Source organism: Muntiacus reevesi, chromosome 2, assembly GCF_963930625.1.
Source record: "Muntiacus reevesi chromosome 2, mMunRee1.1, whole genome shotgun sequence".
In the NCBI taxonomy this organism is placed as follows: domain Eukaryota; kingdom Metazoa; phylum Chordata; class Mammalia; order Artiodactyla; family Cervidae; genus Muntiacus; species Muntiacus reevesi.
Window position 1 is genome coordinate 225,014,288 of NC_089250.1, and position 26,871 is coordinate 225,041,158.

Here is a 26,871-nt window from a genome sequence, read left to right on the forward strand (position 1 = left end):
CCTGGACTTGCCCCTGGGTCCCCAGAAGAGCCTGGCTTCTCCCTAGGAGGGCATTGGTGGGGGAGGGCATCTGGAGAAGGCTGCCCTGGTTTTCCCTCCATTTATCCCTTCTGCGGGCCTGCGTGAGACGTGAACATACAGAGGCCGGGGCCGGGTCACAGCTACCCCAGAAAGTCCCTTCCCCTCCGGGCACCCGCTGTCAGTGGGGGGGCTGGGGGGTGGGAGAGGAGGCTAGGGCTCCAGCTGTCAACGGGAGAGGCCCGGACACCCTTCCCCCCTATGCCCCCAGCTCTCGCTAAGGATGCTCCCTCCTGTCCCTGACCCCAGGAGCTCCGCGGTGTGGCCTGGCAATCAGTATTTCACACACTCCTCCCCATCCTTCCCCCAGTACCCGAGACTGCCGCCCCATGCGATCTGTATCTAGAGTGGGACGTGGGGCCTGGAGAGATGAATTCCAGAGGCGGGGATGGGAAAAGCCTCCTTGGAAGAGATAAGATTTAAGCCGGGCTTTGAAGAATGGAGAGGATTTCTGGGCCAGTGATAGGTGGCTGGAGAGAGAAAGGGGACTTCGGAGTGTGAGTGATGGAGGCTGGGCGGCAGGGCCTCCTGCCAGGACGGCATGGGGGGGACGGAGTGGGTGGCGGGGCAGGCCCCCTGTCCGTCATCCCTGAGGCCCCTGCGGCACCCTCTCCGCTGGTAGCCTTGGGGTGGGTGGACCGGTCATGCAGAGGGACTGTGCAGATCCCAGGGCTCTGGGCCATGGGTCCCCCAACCCTCCTGGAAGGGAGAGTGGTTTTCAGACCCTGGGGCAGCCGGCTGGCGTGCTGCAACCCTGCCTCGCCCCGAGGTATCTGCCGAGGTCGCTACAGAGACGTGCTGCTTGCGCTGCTGAGTGCAGGAGGACAGCCAGGGTCTGGGTCTGGCTCCGAGCGAATGTGTGTGCCCTGGGCAAGTTAATTAACCTTCTCTGGTCTCCTCTCTGGGCTTTGTGATGGAGGTCAGGAGGCCGCCTCGCAGGGCCCAAGGGGATTAAATGACAGGAGTTGAGCAGCTTTGGCACATGTTAGGTGTTTGGTAAATGGCAGAAGTGAACCTCCGTCCCCACCCGCACTGATGGCCAGGTCCCTGACGCTTGTTTATCAATCAGGTGCTGAATGCGGTGGCCGGGGTGATGGAAAATGATGGTGACATGCAGCCTTTAGGTGCCAAAACAGCGGGTTAGGGTGGACGATGCACTGAATCCTGCTGATCCCAGAGGACGCAGGATGATAAACAGCAGGACCCATGCAGGCTACCCCCACCCCCTGCCCCTGTATCAAGGGCCCAGCAGAGCCCAGGCTGGACCCAGCCTGGGACGTCTGCACTCCAGGGAACCTCACCTGGCCGGCGGGGGCCCGGCTGGTGGTGGTGCTGGTGATGGGTAAGTTGCCCACCCTGTCTTTCCAGTTCCTGCTTGGCTTGAGGTGCCCTCCCTGTCGGCACCTCTCACCTTGGGCCTGGCGATTTCAATTCTGTATTTGGGAAGGCTGTTGTGTTTGCTGAGTGACTGAAGGCCCACCGTGTTGGCTAGTGGCATCGCTTTCTTTCCGGCAGATCCCTCGTCATTATCTCTGAGGGTCAGTTTAAGCAGGGGCTTTTACTTCACTGAGGGCTCCATCGTGTAGGTTTCCTGGGTTCCAGGCTGCTGGAGACCCAGGTTCAATCCCTGTCGGCAAGATCCCCTGGAGGAGGGCATGGCAACCCACTCTAGTATTCTTGCCTGGAGAATCCCATGGACAGAGGAGCCTGGCGCACTCCAGTCCACCGGGTCGCAGAGAGTCGGACAGGACGACTGAGCGCACAGGCCGGCCGGATTTTGCAGGACCCTCCTGAGGAGGTGCTCAGCCAGGAGAGGGCCTCCTGATCTCTGCTTCCTGCTCCAGGAGGCACGGTTCATTTGACCCCAGTCGGGGGTGCGAGCAGGCACTCACCAGCATCCTTTTGCCCCTAGCACCAAGGAAGCAGGATCCTGGTGAGCTGGGTCATTGTGGCGGGTGTCCCCACTCTGGGAAGTGTCTCCATTTGGCCCCTGCCCCCTGCCATGGCACTGACCCTGGCCTAAGGTAAAAGTTGTCTTTTTACCCCAACCTTCTTTTTCTGTCCCGTTCCCAAGCATCTGGGGAGGAAGGAGAGGAGGGCTGAGCCCAGGGAGGGCTCGGGACCGGCTACCGGTGGGAATCGCCACTCGCTGGGAGGGGAAGAAACGCCCTTGAAGAAATGGAGGGCTGCCAGCCCCAGCCGGAGTGGCGGGAAGTGGAGGAGTCAAGCCACCAACCTCGTTAGCGCGAAGCGCGCGGGCTGCGAGAGAGCAATTCCCACCCTTAAACACGGAGGCCATGCTCCGGATTACTGATTTCCCGGGGCCGGGCGCACCGACAGCGAGTGTCACCCATCGCCGCCGTGCCAGCCCGCCTGGCGGCCGCCAGCATTTTTCTAGCCGAGGGGCGGGCAAGCCAGCTCGCCGCTGCCCCCGTGCGGCCGTGGGGCTTCCCTGCAGCTCCCCGAGGCCTCGACGGGCTGTACCGGGAAAGGGAGACTGGCTGCAGGTGTGAGCAGCTCCCAGCACAGCTCCCATTGCGGCAGTGTGTGCACGTGACCTTGAGCAACGGCGGCCTCGACTTCCTTATCTGGGAGCCGGGATCAGGCTCCCCGTCCCGCCGTGCAGCGGAACCAGATGTCTGGGAGGGGGCGGGGAAATCAACCGACTCTGAATAAAGTAGCCAAACGATGAACCCAAGTGGACGCCCCACAAAATTCTGTGTTTCGCCACGGCGGTCCTCAGACGTGTGGAAGAACTTGACTTCCCTAACCCCTCTCTACCACCACCATCAGGGTCTCCCCGGGATGAAGGGAAATCAGCTGGACCACCATGTCCTGGTGAGGGAGTTGGAGGGTGGGCCCAAACGTCCAGTCCTGGGGACGGGGCAGGGAGGAGAGTCCGGTCCGCGGGCGACTTGTTTTCATGTGTAAGTTACTCCCCCCGCCCCCACCCCCAGCCGATAGTCCTGGTGGGAAAGTGTGGGACCCGCCCCCAGAGGTTTTTAAATTTGGTTTTTCAGGCCCTAGGCCCTCGGTTGCAGTCTCCTGACTCCTCCCTCGCCCCCTCCCCCTCCCCGAGATTCCCGGCGGCGATGGAGGCACCGCGTCCTCCGCGCCCTGGCCGCGGTGAGTATGCTGGCCCCTGCTGAGTGTGAGTTCCCGGCGGCCGCGCCGCGGAGACACCGTGTGGTGCGTAAACGAAAGCGTCCGGCGGAGGCCTAGGCTCGCACGAGGGAGGCTCGGCCCGGAGCAAGGCGGTGGGGGGTGAAGGGGAAGCGCCCCTCCCAGGAGGTGCCAGGGCCGGCCGGCCGGCGCCCACAGGTAGGAGCCAGTAACGGCTCCCGGCTCGGCCTCGCAGGTCCGTTTCCCTTTTCGTTTGTGGTCGGCCAGGAGCCTTGTGCAAGGCGAGGGGCCGACCCTCGTGCGCTCGGCGGAAGGCGGAGCAGGGGAGTGGGTGGCTCGGGGGCGTCTGTCCGCGCCCTGCCCCTCGCCCCCCGGGCGGACGGGCACCCAGGCGAGTCCTGCTCCCTGCTGGCGCGGGCTCCGACTGCTCCAGGCCCGCCAGCGTCATCGGGAACAGATGGATGGGGGGTGGCAGGCGCCCAGCGCTCCCTCCCGTCGCAATCCGGACTGGCGCGGGGAGGGGAGGGGAGGGAGGAGGGGAGGCGGAGGAGGCTGGGCCCGCGGGGACGGCTGCGTGCGCGCCTGCCAAGCGCGGCGCGGGCATGTCCCGGGGCAGGTTTGGGGCTGGCAGGAGCGCGGGCTGGCACCGGCGGCCGAAAGTTGAAACCCGCAGCGCGGCGCTACGGCGGGGGGCTGAGGGGTGGGTACTGGTTTGCCTCCGGGGCTGAAAAGTAGGAAGGCTGTAGATGGAGAGGATTTTCAAAAAGAGGATGTACAGGCAGAGACCCCGGTGCATCCGAGCAACGCTGGGAGCTTGGGACGCGCGGGGTCAGAGCGCGGGGCGCGCTAGGGCCAGGGGGGCGTCGGGCGAGGCGGGCCGCCATTGACCCGGCGCTTCCCAGAGACGCGGGGCTGGGGGCGGGGTGGGCGCGGCGCTGGTGCTCTGCGCACGCCGCCGGTGGGGGCGGGGAGGCCGGGGCCCTCCGCTCTCGCCGTGCCGCCTGTGGGTGCCCAGGAATTTCAGGACGCTCCCTGAGTCATTCCAGTCTGTCAAGTGCCTGGGTGAGGTGGTGGTGGCGGCGGTGGTGGTGGGGTGCCAGGAATGGGGAGGCGCTGTTCTGGGGCCAGAGGCCCAGTGGGTCGTGCCAGTTTCTGGAGGCGGGCGGCCTCGCCTCTGACCGCAACACCAGCTACTTAATGACCCCCTGGCGGAGCGGCGCCTGCGTGGACTCTCCAGCCTCTGGGACGTGAGTTCTTTAAAAGAACTACCCCGCTGCCCCCCGCACTGTGGCCTTCCCCAAAGTTACTTAACAACGAGAAGGCGGAGCTCCTCGAATTTGGGGGGAAGGTGCATAGGCCCGAGTCCACAACATTCAACCCTTTCAAGTTGGGGGTAGTTAAGAGGGGGCTGGGGGCGGGGGGGAGAGGCACACAGCCTACTTTGCATGCCCCCTCCCGTCCCCTCCCCCAACACAGACACCAGCTCCGGAAAAGTTTTCCTCCTGGAGGCCTCCAGAACACGTGAGTTTGTGCGCTCACTCCTCGGGGGGCCTGTTTTGTGCCACACGCTGTTCTTGGCGCCCGGAAAGCCGTCAGGAGACGCGCAGGGGCGCTGCTCGCTTGGTGGGCGTGTTGAAACTGACCGGTCCCTGCTTTTGGAATCCAGGGGCTGGTCTCGGACACCAGTGTACGTGGGACCCCTGAGCAGTGAAGCCCGGGGTTCCCGGGAGCCTGAGGGTGGCACTTCCCCTACGTGCTGGTGTCCTCGGCTCACCTGGCCGGCCTGTCTGGGGAGGGGCGTGTGCCCGCGCGGGTGTACCCGGGCGCCGGTCGGTGCGCGCGCGCGGGAGCGCGTGTGTTTGCGGCTGAAACCCGACACCTCCTGCTGGCTGAGGTCAGGGAGCGGGAACGAGCCAGTGGCCCGAGAGTGGGCGGCGTTGCGCTTGGGTGTGTCCTCGGCGGCGGCGACAGCAGCAGGTGTTTCTTGGCTGGGGCCCCGGAAGCTCCACCTCCCCAGCGGGCCCGAGCCACCACCGCCGCCGCCGCCGCTGAGCAGCCCCGGGTGAGATAAGCAGTTTAGACAAACACTGGGCGACGGTGGCTCCAGCATGTGTCAGCCGAGGCGGAGCGTCGGGGCCCTGGCATGAAAGGTGAGCGCGTCTAGCCGGGCTGGGGGCGGTCTCCGCGCGCGCCCCCACCCCCGCCCCCCTCTCCTCCAAGTTCGCGGGTTCCGCGGGGGCAGCCGCCAACGGCTCCGGGGCAACTTCCCCCGGAGTGTGTGCGGCGATAAGAGCCGGGCGGGCCGTCCAGCGACCCAAGGCCCCGCGCCCCGCGGCGGGTCGCAGCCTGGGCGTCCGGCCTCCAGGCGGGGGCTCGGGCCGCCCCGGGGCTCGGGCTCGGTGGCTGCGTTAGGCGAGGGGTGCTTTACGAGCGTGCGGCGGGTGGGGAGCAAGGCAGCTGGGGGTCTCTCGGTGAGCTGTCTACGCTCCGGAGCCGGAGTGAAAACTTTGCGGCGGCTGGGGAAGGAGCGAGGGGGGCGGCGCTGCGCCCCCGCGGCAGGTGCTGGCGGCGGCGGCGGTGGGCGGAGGGGATCGCCCGCTGGGGCCGCGAGGTTGGGTTTTTTTGTTTCACTCCCCTCCCCCTTCCCTCGGAGCTAGGGAGACCGCCGGGAGGGCGGGACTGCAGCCTCCCAGGTCTCCGACCCCCACGCCCTGCTTCCCAAGGGCGCGCCCCGGGCTCCACGGCTTCTCCCCCGCCCCTGCGTCCCCCCCCCCCCCGTAGGAGCCGGTCCCCTCCCCCTCCCCCCGCTGAAGATGGCTGCCCCGGCCTCCGAGGTGGGAGGTGATTGCATCCGCCGCCCCCCACTCGCGCTACCCTTTCCCCCCCCTCCCCGGCCCTTCCTGCTCCGCCTGGATGCGCCTCCCCGCCCCCAGCCCGGCGGCCGTGCTGATGGGCGGCGAGTGGCCCGACCGAGTGGAGCCGATTCAATTATATTGCAGCAGCAGAGACACCTCGTCGGCCGCCCGCCCGCCTCTCCAGCAGGCTAATTAAATTCCCTCCGTGGAGGCGGAGCGGGAGTCGGCTCGCCCTCCCGCCTCCCCCCTTCCCGCTCCCCCTCCTGAGTTTGGGGTGGGGGAGTAAGGGGACCCCTGAGAAGGGCGCAGGGGAGATGGAGGCGCGAGGTCGTAGGGGGGAAGGGGTCGCCCGGATTGGGTGAAGTGTTGCCGCGACACCCCCCACGTGATGGACCTGGGTCTTCTGCGGGAGCGCCGGCTCTTAAGTTTGGAGGGCTGTGTGCGCGGCGGGGGAAGCACCTGCCCGGCGGCTGGCTGGTGGATACTGGCCGAGTTGAGTCGATTTGGCTCTTGTTTTGTAAACTAGCCTTTGTCTGGGAAGTGCGTCTAAAATACATTAAATCCTTGTTAACCCTTGCAGTGCCTTATCTGGGGCCCACACAGGCTGTGGTTTGGAAACAAAAAGCGGGACCACCAGATGAAACAAAAAAGGGCTGCTTTTGTGAAAGGCTGAACAAAGGGCCCCGCAGATCCTGGGTGGGAACCTCCTTGCCTAAGCCGATTTCCAGGCCCGGGGGGTGGGGGTGAGGGGGGTGGGACGGGCCGGGATGGGTGGGCAGGAAGTCTCCGGTGGGGTGCTTGAAATGTCCCCCCGAAGGTAGGCTGGCTGGGCCTTCCCCCCGCTGGGATTGTGCCCCCTTCCTCCCCAGTGGAAAGTTGGGGGGGGAACCCCAGGTGAACAGGCTGTCTGCCCCGGGCCTCCCTGGGTGTTACTGCTGCTCGTGGCACGTCAGCGTTGCTCAGCCTGTGTTTATGGGCGCCTCCACCCGCGGGTATGGCAGAACCTGCCCCCTGACTCAGCTGAGCCACGCCACAGGTGAGGGGCCGCCGTGTGTCATCCAGCCGGGCAGGGAGTCGCTGCCCCGCCCACCCCGGGCTCATCAGGCCTGGCTCTGTGACAACAGCTACAGGGACACTTCCAGCGGGCCCTTAATGGGCGCAGTCCGCCCCCCCTCACGTGAAAGTGGGTGCCCGGCCGGCCTCTGTCGCTTTATCACACTGCATGCAGAGAGAAGTGTGGGGGCCGCAGGAGCCAGCCGGGCCTTTGGCACGCTTGATTTTCCTTTTCCGTGAACCTCAGGGGTGGTGGGAATCTGGAGGTGGTGAGCGGGTGACCGAGGTCAGCCCCGGCCTTGGGAAGGGAGGCTGGGAGGCCCACCCTGATCTGTGGGGCTCTGGCAGCAGGCTGCCCCCGACTGCACAGGGCCTGACCTGCTGGGGACAGCTTCCCAAATCCTGGCTTGTCAGGGTTGAGCAGGGTTTGCTGCGAGTTCCCCGGGTCATGGCTCCTGTCTACCCGGGGTTGGGAATCAGTGCCTTGGGAGGTGGAGGCCTGCAGGAGCCCGCAGCAAGCAGCAGACCTCTTTGGAAACGCCGATGGCCTTTATCCAGCCATGCCCGCAGGTGCAGGCAGACCTTTGGCCTCCAGTAACTTCCCTGTCTCTGGGGGAAGGTTAGGGCCAGCAGAGCCCAGAGAGCCTTGGGGTTTCTGAGCAGAAGCTTGCCCGCCTGTGGGTTCAGCAGCTCTGGTTTCTGGCCGGAGGAGCCAAAGCGGAGTCTGCACAGCGCCGCTCTGTGGCAGTTCCGGGTCCTGCACCTCCAGGCCCAGCACCTCCCTAGCCATCTCAGTCCCCTCCTGGCCCTTGACCCTTTGGCAGCTGGCGTTCTCATGCTCTGAAAGAGAAAGGGCCCCTGGGCTCGGAGCCCCTTTCCTGAAGGGTGGGTGCCCTTGGCTTCTACTTTCCCAGGAGAGCGCAGGTGAGCAAGCCTGGCTGCCAGCTCTGTCCTCTCGCCCCAGGAACTCGTAGGGGCTTGTGGAGTCAGCCAGCAAGGCAGGTTTTTCCTGGCCCCGTCGGAAGGCTTGGAATTCCCAGGCTGGGTTACTCGAAGTCCACGCGAGCTGGGCTTGGGTGGTAGCACGTTCATTACCTCTGTTATGGCAACACGGCCGCCTCCAAACCACAGGGCTGCGAGCGGCTGTCCCGCCCCCTCCCCTCGGTGTGCCGGCGGAGCTGTTTTTCTAACCTGCAGGGATCCGTGTTTCAGGTGACATTTCAGCTTGGCCACGCGCTTTAATTTCTCTCCTCTCTCGCCCAGAGTGGTGTGGGCTGCCTAGCCACTGGCTCCACTTCCCCGTGCTGGCTTCTCTCCCCAGCTGAGGCCACAGGCGGGAGGCGGCACTGGGGAGTGTTCCTGTCAATGAGAATTTATTGAGCGCCTCCTCTGAACTCAGCCCTTGCCTGCCGCTGGGAGGTGTGCACACCGATAACACCGCATCCAGAGCGGCCCTTTGCATGCCTGCCAGGGCGCGCACCGGGGGCCTTTTAATCTCGCCTCCGCAGCGTCTTCTCCCCACCGTCCTCTTGACTTGCAGCCCTGCTTCTGGCAGGGTGGAACCGCGGGCGATCACGCTCTGTGCCCTGCGCCGCCCCCCCCGCCCCCCGTCCCCCGTCTTTGCTGGGCTGCTCTTCTCCCTGCCATTCCTGGATCAGGGCGATCAGCTCCAAGTCCCAAGTCCCTGAGACCAGCTTTCTCTGCCCCTCCCTTCCCGAGGCTTTGAGCTGGTTTGGGGGAGGGGGTGACCCCTGCAGAACTAAGGCACATGAGAGCAGCCTGGGGCTGGGGGGGGGGAGGTGCTGGGACAGAGGCCAGTGGGCTGCTGGTGGGGGAGGGGACCGCAGTTCCGAGGGGCCGTGGAAATAAGGGAATCTGGCTGAACCTGAGGCTTTGTGGGATCTCAGTGGGACCTGGGGAGGGGTGTTTCTGGGAGGTGACTTTTAACTGAGGAAGAAGGTGTTAGGGGAACAGGAAGCCCCCAGACCAGGTGCTCATTCTTGGCTGCACTTTAGACTCACCTGGGGAGCTTTAAAACCCTGGGGCCAGACCTGTGACAGGTTAAGACCCACATCTCTAGGCGTGGGGCCCAGACATCTGTATTTTATGAACCCGCAGCTGAGCTAGAAGGACCTTCTGCTGGGGGGTGGGGCACAGTGGGGAAGGAATTTCTCTTTCTGGGGAAGGTGGGGGCCTGATGCTTCTGAAGGAGAACCGGGATCCCACATGGGAAGCCACAGTCCGCAGTGTTTGCCCTAATGGCCTGGGGCTGGGTACCCTCCCCCAGCGGGGAAGGTAGTGCTCTCGACCCCATCCCCGGGTCATGGGTGGCCCTGGGCTTTGTACGAACCCGAACCCGGGGTCAAATCCTGCCGGTGCTCCTCCTCCCTGCCCCAGGTGAGCGGCAGGCCTTTCTCCTGAAGGGACCTTCAGGTGCTGAGCCGTTTGGATGGTGGCTTCTGTGTCTGTCTGCAGCTCCAGCCAAGCCTCCAGTTCTGGAACCGGTTCCTCCAGCTGGAGGCCTTGATGGGTGTGAGGAGCTGCATGTTGCCAAGGCTTTGGAGCAGCCAGACCAGGTGGGGGCGTCCCATGGGCAGATGAGCCGCCAGCCTCCCCAGCACCGTCGCGGCCCCCAGCTGCTCCCCGTCTGTAGGATGGGCCTGTGGAGGCCCTGTCAGAGCTGAGGGCTCAGATGTTATGTGGGCCACCTGCCTGCCCCCGTGGGTCAGTCCAGGGCGCGGGCTGCAAACCTCGGGGGCCTGGGGTAAGCCCCCAAGTGTCTCTGTCAAGCAGGTGGTCAGTCCCTGACCAGGGTATTCCCATCACCCCTGGCTCAGCCTGTATGACCGCGCACGCTTTCCTGTGGGCCTCCACGGTAGGAACAGATACGGCACCCGTGTTCTCGGGCTGTTGCGGGTTAAATACTTTCTTATAAAGAGCTCAGAGCAGCGCCTGGCACCAAGGGCCCCTGTGTACGGGTTTGTCAGAAGCACGCGGTCATCCCCGTTTCTGTGGCTCTAGGATTCCTGGGACTTGTAACTTCTGAAACCCAGAAGGCTCTGTGCCCCCAGCTCCTGGCCCTGCCGTGTTTGGTGTGGTCAGGGGCAACGGCGGCTGCTTCTCCCACCAAGACCTCCAGGCTCAAGGTGCACACCAGCCCCTGTGGACCCTCCCCACTGGGGCCGCACCCACCCCAGGGTCTTCACCCCGTGCTCACACACTTCACCACACCAGCCCCTGCGGACCCTCCCCACCCGCCCCTTGGTCTTGCTCCCGTGCTCACACCCTGGCCCCCTCCCCAGCGGCTTCTCGCCTGCTTCGTCGCCTGCTTTGGCAGTGGGGTTGCACCCCAGGTCAGCATGGGGGAGGTGAGATGCCCCCTCCCAGCCCCGCCCTTCCTGCTCTCAGATGCTTCTGTGACCGCAGGCAGCAATAAAAGGAATCGATCCGCAGGCTTTCGGTCAGGTTAAGCCGTCCCGAAGGAAGATCCATGTGTCAAGCTGAGGAAGGCCAGGCCTGCCGGGGGGCGGGGAGGCTGGCGGGGTCCTCCTTTGTGCTAACTGGGGTCTTCTCTCCCCCTGAACTGAGCCCAAGCCCGAGGCTCTGCCTGCCCTGCCACCCAGCCTGTTTGGGGGGGGTGGCTGGCAGGCCGGCTGCCTTGGTGTGACGTGGGTCATGTGGGGTCGCTTCTCGCTCCGCTGTTCATCTTCCCCGGAGGGTCTGACTTGCAGGGTAGGGATTACCCCACTGACTGTTAGCCGGGAGATACCGGGGAGGAGGAGGGTCCCATGGGGCCTTCCTGCCTGCCTGCCATCAGACAGCTGGTAAGCCGTGTGAAATGGGAAAACCAAAGGTTTGAGTGGATTCATCCTGCCGAATTCCTGGCATTCATTTATCTTTGTGTTTTTGTAACTTTTACATAGGGTACGTGGTCTCTCTGTTCACTTACACGTGAGGCTGGGCTAGACTAGACGTCAGAGGTGGGTGCAGGTGGAGCTCAAGGTCTGCAGGTGGGGATGCTGGAGGGACTTCGAGCACCCCAGAGGCGCTGGAGCCCTGTCCACTGCCTCCTCGTGAGGAGGGGAGAGTGGGCTGCCCCCATTTAACAGCGTGAGAATACTGAGGCTCAGAGCTGGCCCCCGGGGCCGCATTCAGGTGGCCTTGTGTGAAGGATTTCTGGTCCCCTGCTTGGCCTCGGCAGGGCAGCGGACACGTGGGCTGAGATTGTAGGCCTTCAATCAGCTTGATGGCCAGGTCTCTCCTTTCCCCACACGTTGACGTAGCTTTCTGCAGCCTGCAGTTTTCACCTTACAGGTCTTGTAAGACGCTGAGACTCCAGAGGGCTCCCTTAGTAGGCATGCCAGTCCCGGGAGCCTGTCACCCAGACCAGGGAGTGCATTTTAACCAAACAGCTGGCTTCCTAGCTGAAGCTGGCAGGTCCGCGTTGCCTGCCTGCCTTCTCGTACCACGTACGGTGGGGCGTCAGTGCTGGGCTGCCCCAGCCAGGGTGCTCAGCAGACCTTGAGTTTCACAACTGCAGTTTCCAGCAGTGTCCCTGCCACATGCAGTGAGTCCCCCACGGGTGTGTTGACACCTCAGGGTTGAGTGCTGGATCGATTTTGAGAGGGGAGAGGGCTGGGTGTGAAGGCTTAAGACATCTTTAAAAGACACTGCCAGATTTCTCCAGAAAGAGCGGCAGCGAGTCTCCTTTCCGCCCGCCAGCACAACCCAGACCTTTGTTTACCTGACTCTGGTGAGTGGTTCCCTCCACGCCCCTCAGCCCTTGGTTTCCAAGGATGTCCATCCTCCCCAGAAGGGGGAAAAAGCCTGTGACCAACCTCGGCTTTTGCTGCACCCCGGCAGATTTTGGGTAGACTGGACCACTTCTTGCCATGTGACCCTTGACTCCTGGGAGGTGGTACCTGTGAGAGCCAGTTCTGGCCCCAGCATCCTGCCTGTGGCACTTGAGACCTTACGCGTTCCCGATTGGAGCCGTGGGGGAATTTTTGTTTCTTTTGAGAAAGTGAAGGATTACTTAGGCCCTGGCAGTTTGCTTGGCAAGTTGGTGGAGGATGGCTGTGGCCGGCTTGTCCTGGCATAGGATACGGTTGGGACTGCGGAGCTCATGGCTGGTGGCCTGTGACTGCTTTTGCAAACTTTTACCCGGTGGACCCGCTCTGAAGTGCATTTGGCCGCAGGGTGGTGGGTTGTTTGTTTTTTCCCCCCTCAGTGGAGCATTTTAGGGCATCTGGGCATGGCTCATAGGGCTTTGAAGATGGTGGATGAGCCTGGGTGAGGAAACACTATTAAGAGTCTGGACCACAGGTACACCTTAAGAACTTAGTATTTTACCTCTGACACCCTGAGCCTGGGTGGAACATGTTAGGGGAGAGTGTTAGTACTTGGGGTTTAAAGAATTCTGTGCTGTAGGTGTCTGTAGCCTGGGTTCCGGGGTGCCACGCACCTCCTCACACACATCCCTGTGGGTTTACAGATGAGCTTCTATGGACTTAGTCAGACTGACTACATGCGGGATTTGGGGTGGGGAGTGCAGAGGGCTTGGTCTACCCCTTTAAACCCTGTTGAAAATGGACCTTTTGCAAAAGCAACAAAACATAAGTCGAGGCCAGGTCCTGGCTCTGATTCAGGTGGGACCCACCTGCGGTTGACATGTGCCACGCTCACCCCCAGAGCTGAGGGTGGGGTCGACTTTCTGCTGCATCTGGATGGATGCAGTGCCAGCATCGGAGCCGAGCGTCCTGGTTGTGCGTGTGTTTATTAAGCTCCCATAGACCCAGTTCATTGCCCAAAGCCCTATGGTTTCTAATCTGGCAACACCTCTGGCCTTGAGTGAGCCCACCAGCCTGAGAGAGTGGGGAGAGGGGGTGAGCTGATGACCTCGGGACAGACCGAGGGGGAGCTTCTACTCTCAGGATGTGGTTGCTGGCTCCTGATTTTCCAGGAGAAATTAGAAATCCTCATTTTGACCAGAAACCTCCCGTTTTAACTTACCACCCATTGATTCACATTTAAAGATGTCTTGACTTCACGCCAGGTAACGAGGTTGGTGGATGAAAGATGGCCCCTTAGCCTCCGCCCGCTCCTGCCTAGTCCCTGCCCCCAGGGGTACTGACAGGACACTGAGGCTCAGATCTTACAGGGACTGGACAGGCCCCCGCTAGGAAGTTTGGGGCACTGGGCCTGGACCCCATCTTCTGGCTGGCTTCCTAGCTAAGCCTTCGACTTAGCCCCCGGGGGACCTGCCCCGTGACACTCCCGGAGTGGCCCGCCTGCCAGGCGTCTTCCTTCTCTGCTGTCAGCTGATGCTGAGGGCAGGGCTGCCGTGCCTGTTCCATAGGCTGACGACCTCCCTAGTGCCCTTTGGGGCTGGGGGTGCAGGCGCACGCCCGCCCTGCAGACGGCTTTGCCGACACCCCCGCAGTGTGGAAGGGACACACATGCTCTGCCGTGTGTCCCCCTCTCCCCTGAGGGGTTTAGACACCCGGGTGCCTGGGCCCTGGGGCTGGGCAGGCCCCTTCAGCGGCCTCTGTGGCCTCATGTCTCATCTCCCTTCGGGAGAAGGGCCTTGACCCCTGCCCTGCTGGCCCGTTGCCCCACCTGCCACCCTGGCCTGCCGCTCCGTGGAAGCTCAGAGCGTGCTGCCGCCTCCTGGCCAGGTTGGGTTCCTGTCCTTCGGGACCTCTGATCACCACCCCCAGCCATGTTCTGCACCCCGAACCTGTGAGCTCACTCAGAGGGGTCACTGAGGGGTCACTCAGAGAGCTCACTTGGTGGGGAGGTGGCCTTGTTAGCTCGGGGCCCTCGGGGTCACCAAGGAGTCACTCCCAGGTTGCCGGCTTGGTGCCCTCCAGTCCCAAGCTGCCAGAACGTGGGATTCGGGTGCAGCCCAGAGTCAGAGCTGCTCTTTCTCCCTGATAACCCCTGTAAAGCAATGTATGTAGGTGGGCTTACGTGGGTGCTCCAGCAGCATGCGGGATGGGAGGTGACCCCTAGGTGGGGGGGGGTGTCTTTCTAGTATCTTCTGATTTAAATGGAAATTGCCAGCACAGCAGCAAGGAAAACTGGGTCCCCACCCTGGCTCCTCAGCATGCAGCCCCAGACAAGGGTGTGGCTCTTCCAGCCTCAGTTTACCCATCTGTAGAGTGGGGCCAGGAGGGACCGTGTTAGGAGGATCCTTGGCTGATGGGGGGTGAGGTCTGTTCTGGAGTGACTCTGAAGGGTGATGTTCTGGGCAAAGCCAGGCCTTGTGGTTGTCAGTGCTGACGCCGACCGCCTCTGGGGGGCCCTCAGTGCCAGCCTTGACCCTGTACCACAGCCTTTTTTGCCTTAATCATGCACTTCCCCGGGACTGTCTCCACCCCACTCCGTGCCCCTCCCAGGCCGCCCTCCGTCTGCCCATCCCAGGCTGCTCCAGACGCCACCCGCTTGGAATAATCACCGTCAAATGTCGCTGCCATCTGCTGCCTGACTTCCGTCCTTCGCCTCTACCGGAACCTCCGGGATCCCTCGCGTCTGCGGCCTTGAAGCTCAGCCGCTCACTGGGCTGTCCGGGGAGGCCTCCATCGGCAGGCAGCCCGGGTCCAGGCCCTGCCCAGCGCTCTCCTCTCCACCCCGGGGCCCCCGGGAACCAGCCTAGGGGCCCAGTCCCACCTGCACCTCCCAGCACCCCTGTCCTGAGTGACAGGCCTGTGTGGGGGTTTGTCCTGAGCACTCTTCTCCCCTGGACCCAGTTTCAGCCTCCCGAGAGCCCCCATGCCCCTCGCCACTGCCGTGGCAGTGTGCGGGCAAGGCCGGGGAGAGCCCGGAATGCTGCCTGACCACCCCCCCCACCACACACACCCCACCACACACTCCCGCGCCCCCGTTGACTGCAGCTGCAGGGCCTCACTGAACCCCTTGTGGTGACTTCCCCGGGGACCCCAGAAATGAGCTCTGCAGACGGCTCAGCCTGTGGGGCTGGCTCTGGGGGTGCGGGGGCCTCCGTTTTCACTGGCTGGGGTCCTGGCAGACCATCTGTGGCTCCCGCCTTTCCAATCCTGTAGTAACTTCACAGCCGCATGAGTGAGGGGACTGCGGGGGAACGCGGTGAGCTTGTCCTGAGATGAGCTGCCTTATTAGCGTTTTACTCCTGGGCCAGGGTTGTCACTGGGCACACGGCCGTTCTCACCCCCCTCCCCCCATCCTTCTAGGTGGTTCCGGGTCAGGATGCAGGCCGTCTGCTTGAGGCGTCCTCTGCTCCAGCAGTTGGCAGTGGCTTCGGCTTGGTCTGCCAGTCACTGGGGCCAGAGCCTTGGGGCGGACGTCCAGCTCTGGGACTCCGGGCAAGAAAATGCACCCCCGGTCCACTTAGAAACCCACAACCCGAGGGGGTGTCCTTGGAAAAGAACACGAGGGCCTAAGGCGGGCCACCGCTGTGCGTCCGGGGGCCAGGACGCCTTCCCAGGCTCTCCCAGGTGCTGCCCCCGCCCCCACCCCCAAGAAAAGCTGCTGCGTGCGAGCGAGCTCAGAACACGCCGCAAGGCAAACATAATGAATGTGTTATGAAGCTGCTCAGGCTCCCGGGGTCACGTGGTGCCCCACGCCGCCGTCGCCTGCCTGCCTGCCGGGTCTCTGCTCAGGTGACCCCGGCCTTGTTAGGGCTGCACAGGCATCGCCCCTTGTGCGTGGGGGGGTGCACGGAGGCCCAGAGCTGGGGAACACCCTGTATTTGTTCACAAACATTTCTGTCTGCGGTAATGAAGAATTACCGAGAGGGGTGATTAGAGAACCCAGGTCCGGACCGTGCACGCAGAGCTGACAGTGAGGCCCTGCTGGGCCTGGCCTCGTGGGGTGTAATTACCCCGGGGCAGGGGGGTGGGGGCTGTCAGGGGAAAGGGGTGGATCGGTGCTTGAACCGGGAGCCAGCAGAAAATTCATCTCAGCTATTAGCTTGTAATTACAGAGCACGCAGGGAGCAGGCCCGAGGTCTGGGGCCACGGAAGAGCGGGATGAAAGGAAGCGGTAATTACGGGTCCGCGGGAGGCTGGAGGGAGGCCTCAGGCTGATTAATACCGCCCTCCGCCCGCGCGGAGCAGGGAGCCGGGCCGCTGCCGCCGTGTTTAATGGAGCGTTAGGTGCCTCCACCCCCCGCCCCCGTTGGGTCCTGCTGTCGCCGCGCGTTTGGACAGCAGGCTCCCCGATCGATCGGGCTGTGTTCTGAAGCACCAGGGACAAGGTGGTTCTGGAGAATGTCCGCTGAGCCGCCAGCCAGGCTTGCCTCTCGGCACTTGGGTTTTTCTTCTTTGCCTTTTGTTTTGTTTTTTGAAGCTCTGTGCTGCTTCTGGCCATATTAGAGACCTGGGCAGAGGAGAGGAGAAAGTATTGATTAAAGACACCTCGCCTTGGTAGAAGGTGCAGGCATTGGCTCAGGGCTTCCACAGGCGTGGTGGGCCTTGCTTCTGAACACCGGCGCCATCCAGGAGGGAGGGGCCCAGCTGATTCCGGGGGTGACTTTTCCTCTCTGGTTCCCCCCGCCGCCTCGGTCACGGGGGTCACGGGCCCTTGGCTCTGGGTGTGTTGCTGTAGCAGCTCTCTTTCTGGGGGGAGTGGGGGAGGGTCTCCGGGGGCGGAGGGCGGACAGCAGCCTGTGGTGCAGCTGAGACGTCCAGGAGGCCCCCTGAGCTTGTGTGTCTGTGTGCACGCGCGCATGTGTGCGTGTCAGGGCAGTCGAGCAGGAAGGGAGCCCACCCCAGCCCTCGTCCATCCCTGGCCTCCACATTGTGGAGCCTGTCCCCAGCTGTTAGGATGATGGATTTACATGAGCCGATAATGTAGACAAGAACCCAGTTGATGGCCAGGAGCGCAGAAGTTAATGAATACCTCTCTAATGAGGGGGGGTGCACCCCTGCTCTGCGGGGCTTCTCCAGGGTGCCGGGGCCACCTGAGGCCTCTCTCTCCCTTCCCCTTGCCCCCGTGGCTTCCACAGTCAGGGTGGTGCCTGCCTGGGCAGGGCTGGGGGGCAGAGCCATCCTGAAGCAACCCCAAGGCTGTAACTGGGGGCAAGACCCGGAGATGGGGACTGTGCTCCCGCATCGACCTCCAGCAAATTCATGGTGATCCTTCACAGGGTCTCCGGGTCCCCCATGTTTGGCCTTTGCCTGCCTGCATCCTCGGTGTAAGGGGGCTGTCAGCCCGGCGGCCGGTGGTCCCTCGGGCCCCCTGCCTCCCCTCCCTGCCCCTCCCAGCACACACAAGCTGAGGAGGAAAGCTAATTTTAGGCTGCCCTAAGGAAGCTGCTCATTTGGAATCCTATTTTAAGTGGCCTGACATCAGCAGAGCGGCTTTCCTGGCTGCGGGATGCTCCAGAGCCTGCAGTGACCACAGCAGGGACACTCGCTTTGGGGGACCCCCAGGAGTCCCGGGGGGCTGTCCATAAGGTGCTACAGGGGTGGGGTGTCGCTAGGTGCCAGGAGGAGTGAAGCGCTGACATTCAGGGGCAGCTCTTATGGGAAGGGGGCAGGGGGTGCACCTGCCTCCCAGGACCCTGGTCACCAGGGAAAGGCTGGGGCTGTCAGTGTTGGGGTTCCGGCAGGGGCGCCCCAGTTCCCTCAGCTCCCATGTTTGGCCAGCAGGAGGCTCTGGGCTGGGGGACCCCCCTCCAGGGGTTATTCCAAACTCAGGCAGCCAAGTCTCTCTTCGAGGACACCCCATTTTTTAAAAACGTGGTTTACTCCAGAAAAGCTAGAACATAGGCAAGGAAGTTCTGTGTTGAAAACATAGACTGTTTGTAACGTAGGGCTAAAATGATAAAATTGTTCCTCTTGGTGACACCCGAAGGCTTCCGCCCAGCGCCTTAAGGGGTGTGTGATGTTTCTGGGGTCTGACCCCGGGTTTGCCTAGTGGCTGCTCCCGGGCAGCTCTGTACCATCCTGCCCAGCGCTGGCAGCTGGTGGTCACCAGCTGGCCAGTCTGTCGCGCGGCCGCTGGGCAGTGCCCTCACACCTGCCCCCTGGGCTGAGGGGACCTCCGCGCCTGCCTCACGTCCCCAAAACGGGGCTGGACCTGGGCCCCGACCAGCTTCCCGTGCGTGGGAGACGGGTGTTGTGTTCAGGTAATCCCAGCCCTGCTGGTGACCTCCTGTCGGCCCTTGGGCCCAAGCCTGGACTCTCCCATCTGTAAAGTGGGCACAATAACGTCTCTTTCTTAAGAGGCTGTAGGGTTTAAAGGGTGGTGGCCACTTCTCTAAGGAGTCCTGGGAAGGGGGAGGGGAGGTGGTTAATGGCTGTGAACGGCACCAGAGGGTTCTGTTTTGGAGACTCTGGGTGAAGAAGACACAGCGTGTCTGCAGATGGTTGAACGGCACGAAGAAAGGGGAGGGACACTGAGAGTCCTGGTCAGTGGGGGCTGCGGGGGCCCTCCCTGTGCCAGTTAGCTAGCTAACGCTGCGTCACAAACCATCGCGGACACAGGCACGTCGGGCTCCGGGAGTGGCTGTGCTGGGTAGCTCTGGCCCAGCGCCCCTGGTGTAACGAACCTGGTGCCCGGCTGCGGTCCCATCAGAAGGCTCCCTGGGGCTGGAGGAGCCGCCGCCTCACGTGGCTGTGGGCTGGAGGCCCCCGTTCCTGGGACGTGGGATCCCCGCGCAGGCGCCTCGGGCATCCTCACAGCCTGACAGCGGACCCCTTGCGGCCCGTGTGGTCCAGGGAGTGCAGGGGGGTGGCTGAGCGCTTTGACAACCTCACTTTGGCAGTAGCCACTCTTCTGCCGTTTCCTGTTCTCTATGAGTCTAGAGTCTGGCCCATGTGCGAGGAGAGGGTTAGTCCCCGGCCGTAGCGGGAACGAGGGACAGACTTGGACCCACTTCGGAACCACCGCAGCCAAGCGACCTTGAGCTCTGAGTGCATCTGTGCCTTCTGGTCCCCCATGGCAGTTAGGCCTTGGACCAGGCAGGTGGGGTCATGGGAGGGCATCCTGCCCTTCCGCCCCCGCGCCCCAGTTCTTCCTGGGGAGTACACTGCCTCTGGGCCCAGGAAATGGGGTTCGAGTCCTGATGTGCTGCTGAGCTGTGTGGCCCTGGGTGAGGACCCCACAGACTGTGCCCAGGCTGGGAGCCCGGCAAGGGTGGTGCTCCGTCATATGCTATCCCCCCCCCCCAAAAAAAAACCCATCAGCCTACCGAGTGTGGGTGCTGAGGGCCCTTTGGGCCAGAGCAGGACCCGGCAGACTTCTGGACCACCCCAGTCGGGTCCTGTGTGGGCTCCATCCCTGGGCCTCCCCGCGGGCAGAAGGACGAGAGTCCCGGGCCCCTCTGTCCCCGGCGTCCTCCATGTTCGCTTTCAGCACCCAGTGCCACTCAGGGGTGGGCAGGGCTGGTCTGTGGGTGCCCGGCCAGGAAGGGACGGTGGTGGGGAGGGCTTTCGGGGGCGACGGTGACACAGATCGGGCAGCCCATGTCCAGTGTGCCCAGATTGACCCGTGTGGCCTTGGCCTAGCCCCTGCCCATCCAGGCCTGGGTTCCTGCCCTGTCCACTGACCGTCAGCGTGACAGCACCCAGCAGGGGTCCCTGAAATGTGCTGGGCCTGCTGTGAATCGCCTCCTGGCACCCTCGTGGAGTTAACGTCATGAGGTAGACTTTGTCTTCATCCTCAGGTTGTAGATGAGACTGAGGCCCAGAGAGGCAAGGGGACTCGTCCAGGATCACACAGCTGGAGGCCCTGGAGCTGGGGTCCAGGCCCCCCCGTGTGTGGCCGCATAGGCCGTGCTAAGCCTGACCTCCAGGCGCCCCCTTCCTCCTTGTTCCAAGGCTAGTCCACACAGTCCTGTTCCCTCATTCCTGGGAGGAGGGGTTGGGGAGGACTGGGTGCTGGGGCAGGCCTCCTGCTCAACTGCCCTAGCGGCTGGCCGAGTGCCGGGGTGGCCGAGAGAGCACTCTTGTCCAGAGCCTGCGGGGCAGGGACCCTGTGCCCCCACCCCCCCAGGTTCCTCTGCTTGACTGCAGGGCCTGTGGAGTCGCCTGTACCCTGCCCTCTCCCCTGTTCCTCCAGAGAGGAGGACGCACGGAGTCAGGGCCCTGTCACCCGCCGGCAGCTGGGAGGCTGCGCTGCTGGCCACAGGTGCCGGGGCTCTTGTGCGGTCCTTTATCCCCAAGGTGTGAGCCATCTCCCCAGAGGAGGGTCCCTCTGAGCACACACTGGCCTCTTTAACACCCCACCACAGTCATGGCCATTTACCCTCTGCGCTCCCGAGATCTTTGCCCACCCACCTTGCAAGGGAGCTGGTGGGGGCCGCAGCCCAGCTCTCCAGGACTCGGGGTGCAGACTGTGTGTCATCGGGGCCTCAGCCTCTCCTGGCTGCCCACAGAGGGCCGGGGGTCCCGGGAGAGGCACACGTGCTCGTCACGCTGTCCTCGTGGCCGCCCTCTGGCTGTGTCCTCCTGGGGTCCCCAGATGACTGCCGTTCCCTGGAGTGGTCCTCCCAGCTCTCTGCGCCTCCCCCTGCACTCAGCCCATGGCCTGCCGCCTGTGAGGCTCTGGGCCTTGTTTGCACCCCTGGAATGTACCTGCAGGTTGGGAGCAGGGATGGGCAGGTGCCCCCGAGAGGGCAGGAGACGCTCACGCCCACGAGCCAGTGAGGAGCGTGGCCTCTGTTGATGGGTCTTGTGGGGCCTGCAGGAGGACGAGCCCCCCGGGGGTGGGGAAGGCTTGCGAGGTCCCCTCGGTCAGCTCCTTGGTCAGCGTGGCCGAGCCTGGACCCACCCCACCCTGGGGGGAGCTGTGTAGACCTGCCGCTGTGCATCTTCAGTGTCTCGGGGGGGGCTCTGCGCCCAGCCGACCGCCGCGGGGGCCTCAGCTGGCTGTGTCCTCTGCCCACTTCTCACCTCCAGGGAGCCTTCTCGGTGCAGACCCGCTTTGTCCCCCGGGGCCTTTGGGGTTCAAGGGGCTATGGCAGCCGCACATGAGTGCCCAGTCGACCCGCAAGGGACGGTCCCAGGTCCCCGCGGCCTGCCCGAACGCGAGCCCATCTCCTCCTCTGGGAGGAGGAAGGTTGTGCACCATCGTCCGTCTGGGGGATGTTCTGGAGGCCCTGCCTGTCCTCCTGGGGGTCCCCGCTCTGACCCTCTCCTTTCCGTTGGCCTTCCTCTCTTTCTTGCAAGAATACTGGCCCGGGGTCCTGGGCCCCGTGTTTCTCTGGTTGTGGAGCGGAGAGGGACGCCGGGCTGGTGGCCCCCCTTGCTCTGCAGCACTGGCTCTGCCCTGCTTCGCCTGCCCCCCACCCCGCATGCCTGGCCGGCGCCCGCTCTGGTGCTGGGCCCTCTGCTCTCGGGTGACTCTGGTTCTTCTCTTCCTGTTTCAGGCATGAGCCATGAGCCCAAGTCCCCTTCGCTAGGGATGCTCTCCACCGCGACCAGGACCACTGCCACCGTCAGCCCCCTCACCCCCTCGCCGCTCAATGGCGCCCTGGTGCCCAGCGGCAGCCCTGCCTCCAGCAGCGCGCTGTCAGCCCAGGCCGCACCTTCCTCCAGCTTTGCCGCCGCCCTGCGCAAGCTCGCCAAACAGGCGGAGGAGCCCAGAGGTAAGAGGCGCGCCCTCCCCGGGCAGCCGGCCGAGGATGGGGAGAGCGCAGTTCCCCACCCCCCCCGCTCCCCGGGGCTCTGGGCGCAGGGCCATCTGTCCGTCCGTCTGCCCGTGGGCTTGCTCACCGAGCATCCACTGTGGCCGATCTTCCTCCTGCTGCTGCTTTGCGGCAGGGCCGTGCTTTCGGACCCCTGCCTGGCTGCTGAGCCCCGCTCTCTGCGCTGTCTGCTGCCTTTCTTTGCTCCAGGAGCCACCGAGGGGGCGCTCCACCGACAGCAGTGGGCGTGGGGGTTGGTTTGCAGGTGTGATACCCTTTTAGAGCCCCTGGCCTGCTCCGGGGCCTCTTCCCAGGAGGCGTGTGTCCCGGCATGTTCCTGAGTTGGGGGCACAGCTCACCCAGCACTGCTATCCTCCCCGCCCCGGCCCCCATGGACAGGTGTCCCCCAGGGGTCTGGAGCCCTGGCTCCTCCTGCCACTGGGGCAGCGACGTGCTGTGTGGCTTTTGGCAAACGCTGGTCCTCTCTGAGTGTCAGCCTTCTCATGTATACAACTCTGGCTCCAGGCCCTTCCAGGGTGACTGTCATGCTGTGTTAGTTTGGGTCAGAGGCCACTGGCTGCATGAGTGGGTGGCGGGCAGTTTGCACCAGAGCTGCCAGGAGGCCTGGGCCGCTGCGGATTCCAGTGTGGGCCTCTCAGATAGCCTTTAGCTGCCCTGCTCGGGGGGCAGGGGGTTCGACCTCCCGGGTAGAGGAAGCGGGGACCCTGGGTGCCTCTACCTGCCATCTGCCTCTCCCTGAATGTCCAGGGCTTGCTGTTGCGTGCTCCAGGGCCCTCTGGGCACCTGGAGAACACATGTCTATCTGTATCGACTCTGGCGTCTCCAGCACAGCAGAGCGGACGCTTGATATGACGGGGGTGCGGCGGGCGTCTGCTGATGTCTGACTCCGACTTGTCCGCACCCCTTTTCTGCTCACGTGGCTGGGCAGAGGAGGGAGTGGGGTAGACCAGAATCCCGAGGCAGGTGGCTCTGGGCCCAGGAACCAAGGCCGTTGGGCCTGGTTTCTGCGTTGCCAGGGGGTCGCCTCATGGCTGGTGTCCACCCTGGGGAGGAGCGGGCACAGTGGCTCCAGCCCTGACCTGGGGTCTCTTCTGAGTAGATGAGGAGGCCCCCCGGGCAGAGTTTGCCCGGTGGTTCCCTGCTCTGGTGTCGTCCTCCGTCATGTTCCGGGGGGCAGAGAGACGGGGCCGGCACGGCATCCACGGACAGCTGTCAACAGGTCGGGAATGCCAGGTCCCTCTGGCTGAGTCACCCCCGACCCGGGTGTCAGGACTTAAGCCAACATCCATGTCCACGCCTGGGCAGCTGGGCCCGTCCTGGGGTGACACCCCCCACCCCGCCGTCTGCAGAGGACAAGGCTCCCGCGGGGGCCCTGGGTGCGGGGCGAGCCTGGCCTCGGTGGCCTTTGTCTCCTCTCTGCTGGCCCCAGCGTCCAGCTCGGATGGCGGGCTAGTGGGCAGCCCACGTGCCAGAGGCTGTTGGGCCTCACTGGCCGGGAACGCTGTGCTGCGGGGGGCCCGCTCTCCTCGGCTGCGGTCCAGGTGTTCCCGTGACGCCCTGGGAAGGGTGCCCGAGGACTTTGTGACGGAGGGTTGGGGCGGGCCGGGCCATGCAGGTCCGTGCTCAGGCTGTCTCTGGAGCACGGCATCCGCTGCTGGCTGGGCTGAGGCATCCCCATCACCTGAGTGAGAAAACCTGGGGCCTGGGGAGCTCGGGGTCTGGACCCCGGGCTGCCCTGATGCTCAGTGTAGTTCCGCTGTGCATGCTGGGCACGGCGACCTTGTTTATGGCTCATGGGGCCACAGGCCAAGTCTGCGTTTAAAGCTACGGTGATGAGCTGGACGTGCGACGCTCCATCTGGGCAACCCCAGTGGGGCTTTTGCTTTAAAGAGCTGAGCCCTGTCACTCTCTGGTCGCCCCTGGGCCACATCCCCAGGCCTGGTCCCCATTTTTCTTTTCTCACGGAGTCGCCCCAGCTCTGCTGGGCCATCCCCCGTCTGTAGAATGGGCTAGCAGCCCGACGGTCGCCCAGTGTGCAGGAGGGCAGGATGCTGAGGCCCCGCGAGGTCACGTGAGGAGCCTGGGGTCACAAGAGCTGCTGAGGATGCGTGTGGTGTCCCTTGCTGCTGCTGCCTGGGCCTTTCCACGTGGACCTGGAGGCCCCGGGCTTAGGACGGCAAAAGCCTGAGCGCGGCCCTGGCAGGGAGGGGCAGGCGTCCTACAGTGGTGCGGGGAGCATGCGGGGGTCTTGGCTGTCAGCCTCTGGGAACCTGGGGGGGCTCTGGGAGCACGAGGTGTGGCTGGCTACCCCAGGCCCCCTGTCTCTCCACCAGGAACCAGAACAGCCAAGGGGGACGCTTGGTGATTTGCGGGGCGGGGCGCTCAATTTTTTTTTCTCCTTGTAAATTTCTTGTAAAATTCATTTCTAAAAGGACACAGTTCAGCAGGTTGTCACGTTCAGAGTTGTGCAACTATCACTTTCTAAAAATTTATTAATTTGTGCAAGTTCCTAGCCAGCCTGGGTCTCGGTTGCTGCGCGCGAGCTTTCTCTAGCTGTGACGGGCGGGAGCTGCTCTTGGTTGCGATGCATGGGCTTCTCACTGCCGTGGTGTCTCCAGCTGCAGAACGCAGGGCTCTGGGGCACATGGATTTCAGTCGCTCCCCGGCCTGTGGGGTCTTCCCAGGCCAGGGATCGAACCCGTGTCACCTGCATTGGCAGGCAGAATCTTAACCCCTGGACCACCAGGGAAGTCCCAGCCGTCACTCTTAGTTATAGAATGTTTTGTCCTCCCCGAAAGAAGCCCGCCTCCCACGCCTCCCCCAGCTCTGGCAGCCCCGATCTGCGGCCTGGCCGCCTGTGGGCACGCACGGCCCCGCCGCTGGCTGTCCGTGTGGCGTGCCCCCAGGTCTCGTGGCTTCCCGTGGCCGGTTGGCACAGCACTGCTGGGTGTGTGGGGCTCACCGGGTGAGGGTGCTCCCGTCCTGAACCGGGGCAGTGACTGTTCGTCGAGCACCCACCCGGTGCCGGCGGCCTCTTGCTGCGAGAGTGGCCCCTGTTCTGCATCCACCTCTCCGCCGGACCTGGCCGCGCTTCAGGCTTGGCTGGCGTCCCGACTCACAGGCCATGGAGCCGAGGTGGAAACCACAGTCCCTCCCCGACACCGCCACGTCCGTGTCCGCCTTCCCAGAGACGGCCCGGCACAGCCTCCGCTTCGGCCGTCCCTTGAAGGCCCCCTGTGCCCACAGGGTGCCCCTGGGGGGACCGTCCCGCCCCTGAGGGTGCAGCGACCCCCCCCCCCCACCTTGCCGCCAGGCCCGTCTTCATCAGCTCGTGCTCCCCAGGTGCTGGCCGCGGCCCTGGGCGCCCCCCGCTCCCTGCAACCCTCTCCTCCGCCCCCCCAGAGCATCTCATTCTGAGAGCCGTGGCCCAACTCTCCCGTCTGCTTCCCGGGATGATGTCTTTCCTCACGTCGTGTCTTCAGGGTGCAGTTTAAAAATTCAGTGCAGAGCAAGTAATCCGCCTGCCTCATCTGCTTTGTCCCCAGAGAGCTCGTGAGCGGGAGACGGCGCGCCCTGCGGGAGGTGTGTTGTCTGGTCCCCATCGGCCGGCGAGGGGCCAGGGTCTGTCCCTGGGGGGGCCCGACGTGCTCGACCCTGTAAACCACTGTGGAGGGGGGCGCCCCGTGTGGGGACACGGACGTCAGCGGGTTCTGTGTCCTTACTGTGGGACCCAGGCCCGGCGCGCAACCTCTCTGAGCTGCTGCCTGTTCTCGGGACAAGGGCGGCGTCTGCCGCGTCAATCCTGAGGGTTCAGGAGACGAGCACGCTCGCTCCAGGCACAGTGCCTGCTGGTGACGGTGCGGGGCCACCCACACCGTCACCCCACCCCCACCACGCAGAGCCAGGGGCTCGAGGGGCTGAGCGAGGTGGGTGCGTCCATGGCTGAGGGCTGGAGACCCTGTCCCATCGGGGTGAGTGCTCCTGTCTGTGCCGACGGCCCCGGGCGTGACCAGGCCCACGCAGCACGTTCTGGAAGGAACCTCAGGCTGCAGGCGTGCACCTGACCATCATCTTGGTCTGTGTGTTCCTGTGGGGCCCTCGGCAGTGATAGGCAGGGGCTGCCTTGCACAGGTGGGGAGAGCGGGCACCCTCGCTGGCGAGGTTGGAGGTGGGACTCTGCCCACCAGCGGTGCAGCTGCCAGAGTGAGGAACAAGGTGGGCGCTCATGGTCTGCCGCCTGAAACCCGCCTCTTTCCAGGAAAACAGCAGAATGGGGTGGGGGTGCAGCCCCGTCTATCTCGTTAGCAGGGGTGAGTGTGAGGGGGCGTCCTCAGCTCCTCGCCCCCTCCTCTGCGTCTGGGCCAGGGTTCCAGGGAGAGCAAGGCCCAGGGGAAGGGGACTAAGCCCGCTCTGGAGGGGTGCCTGGCCCTGGGCCGTTGGAACAAGAAGCCTCCCCAGGCCATGACGGGGCAACAGTGTCGCCCCCCGAAGCCCCCTCTGTCTTCTTGCCCCTCGGCCCCCCGAGCCCCCGTGGGAAGCAGCATGGACACCCACCGGCACCCCCCCCCACCCTGCTCTGCCGGGAAACGCGTCTTGTGAGGATGACCACACTTGCCTTTGCTGGTTGGGGTTTGGTGACGCGGTGTGCGGTCCTGGGAGCAGGCGTGCATCGCCCCTGATGGGGGAGAGGGCTCCTCGGAGGGCGCGGGGGGCAAGGCCCAGCCTGTCCCACCACGGAGGGTCAGGCCTGTGGTGGGGAGAGCGGCTGCCGGGAGGGGCCGTGGGCAGCCCTGTGGCTCCCTCAGCAGGGTCTCCCTGAACCCACCACGGGCTGGCCCTGTGCCTGCTGTCCCCAGCCTGCGGGGTCCTCACCTGTATGTGCTTACGGCGGGAACTTCACCTCCAGGGCGCACATGTGCTCATGGCTGTGGGTCAGGGGGGTCCCTGTCGGTCCTGGGTGAAGTCTGGGAGGGCTCAGCTGTGGGGGGACCCTCCGCATGGACGCTGGTCCTCACTCTGCATCCATCACAGCGCCTCCCATCCTGTCCCCGCGACACTGCCCGCACACTGCTGCCCTCAGCCCTGAGAAGCTCAGGACACTGGAAGGCGGCCCGGGGGGTCCTGTTTTAG

At 64.3% G+C, this 26,871-nt stretch overlaps 1 protein-coding gene across 5 annotated transcripts in view; it reads left to right on the plus strand.

Annotated features, from left to right (window-relative positions):
• GSE1 (Gse1 coiled-coil protein) overlaps positions 1–26,871 on the plus strand; it is a 390,132-nt gene that overhangs the window by 341,181 nt on the left and 22,080 nt on the right. For 4 of the 5 annotated variants that reach the window (XM_065925137.1, XM_065925140.1, XM_065925139.1 and 1 more), the window contains exon 3: positions 21,463–21,681. The exons of the other annotated variant lie outside the window; for it this stretch is intronic. In XM_065925137.1, coding sequence (XP_065781209.1) covers positions 21,463–21,681 — 219 coding nt within the window. The remainder of the gene's footprint in view (positions 1–21,462; positions 21,682–26,871) is intronic. 5 annotated transcript variants of the gene reach the window in all.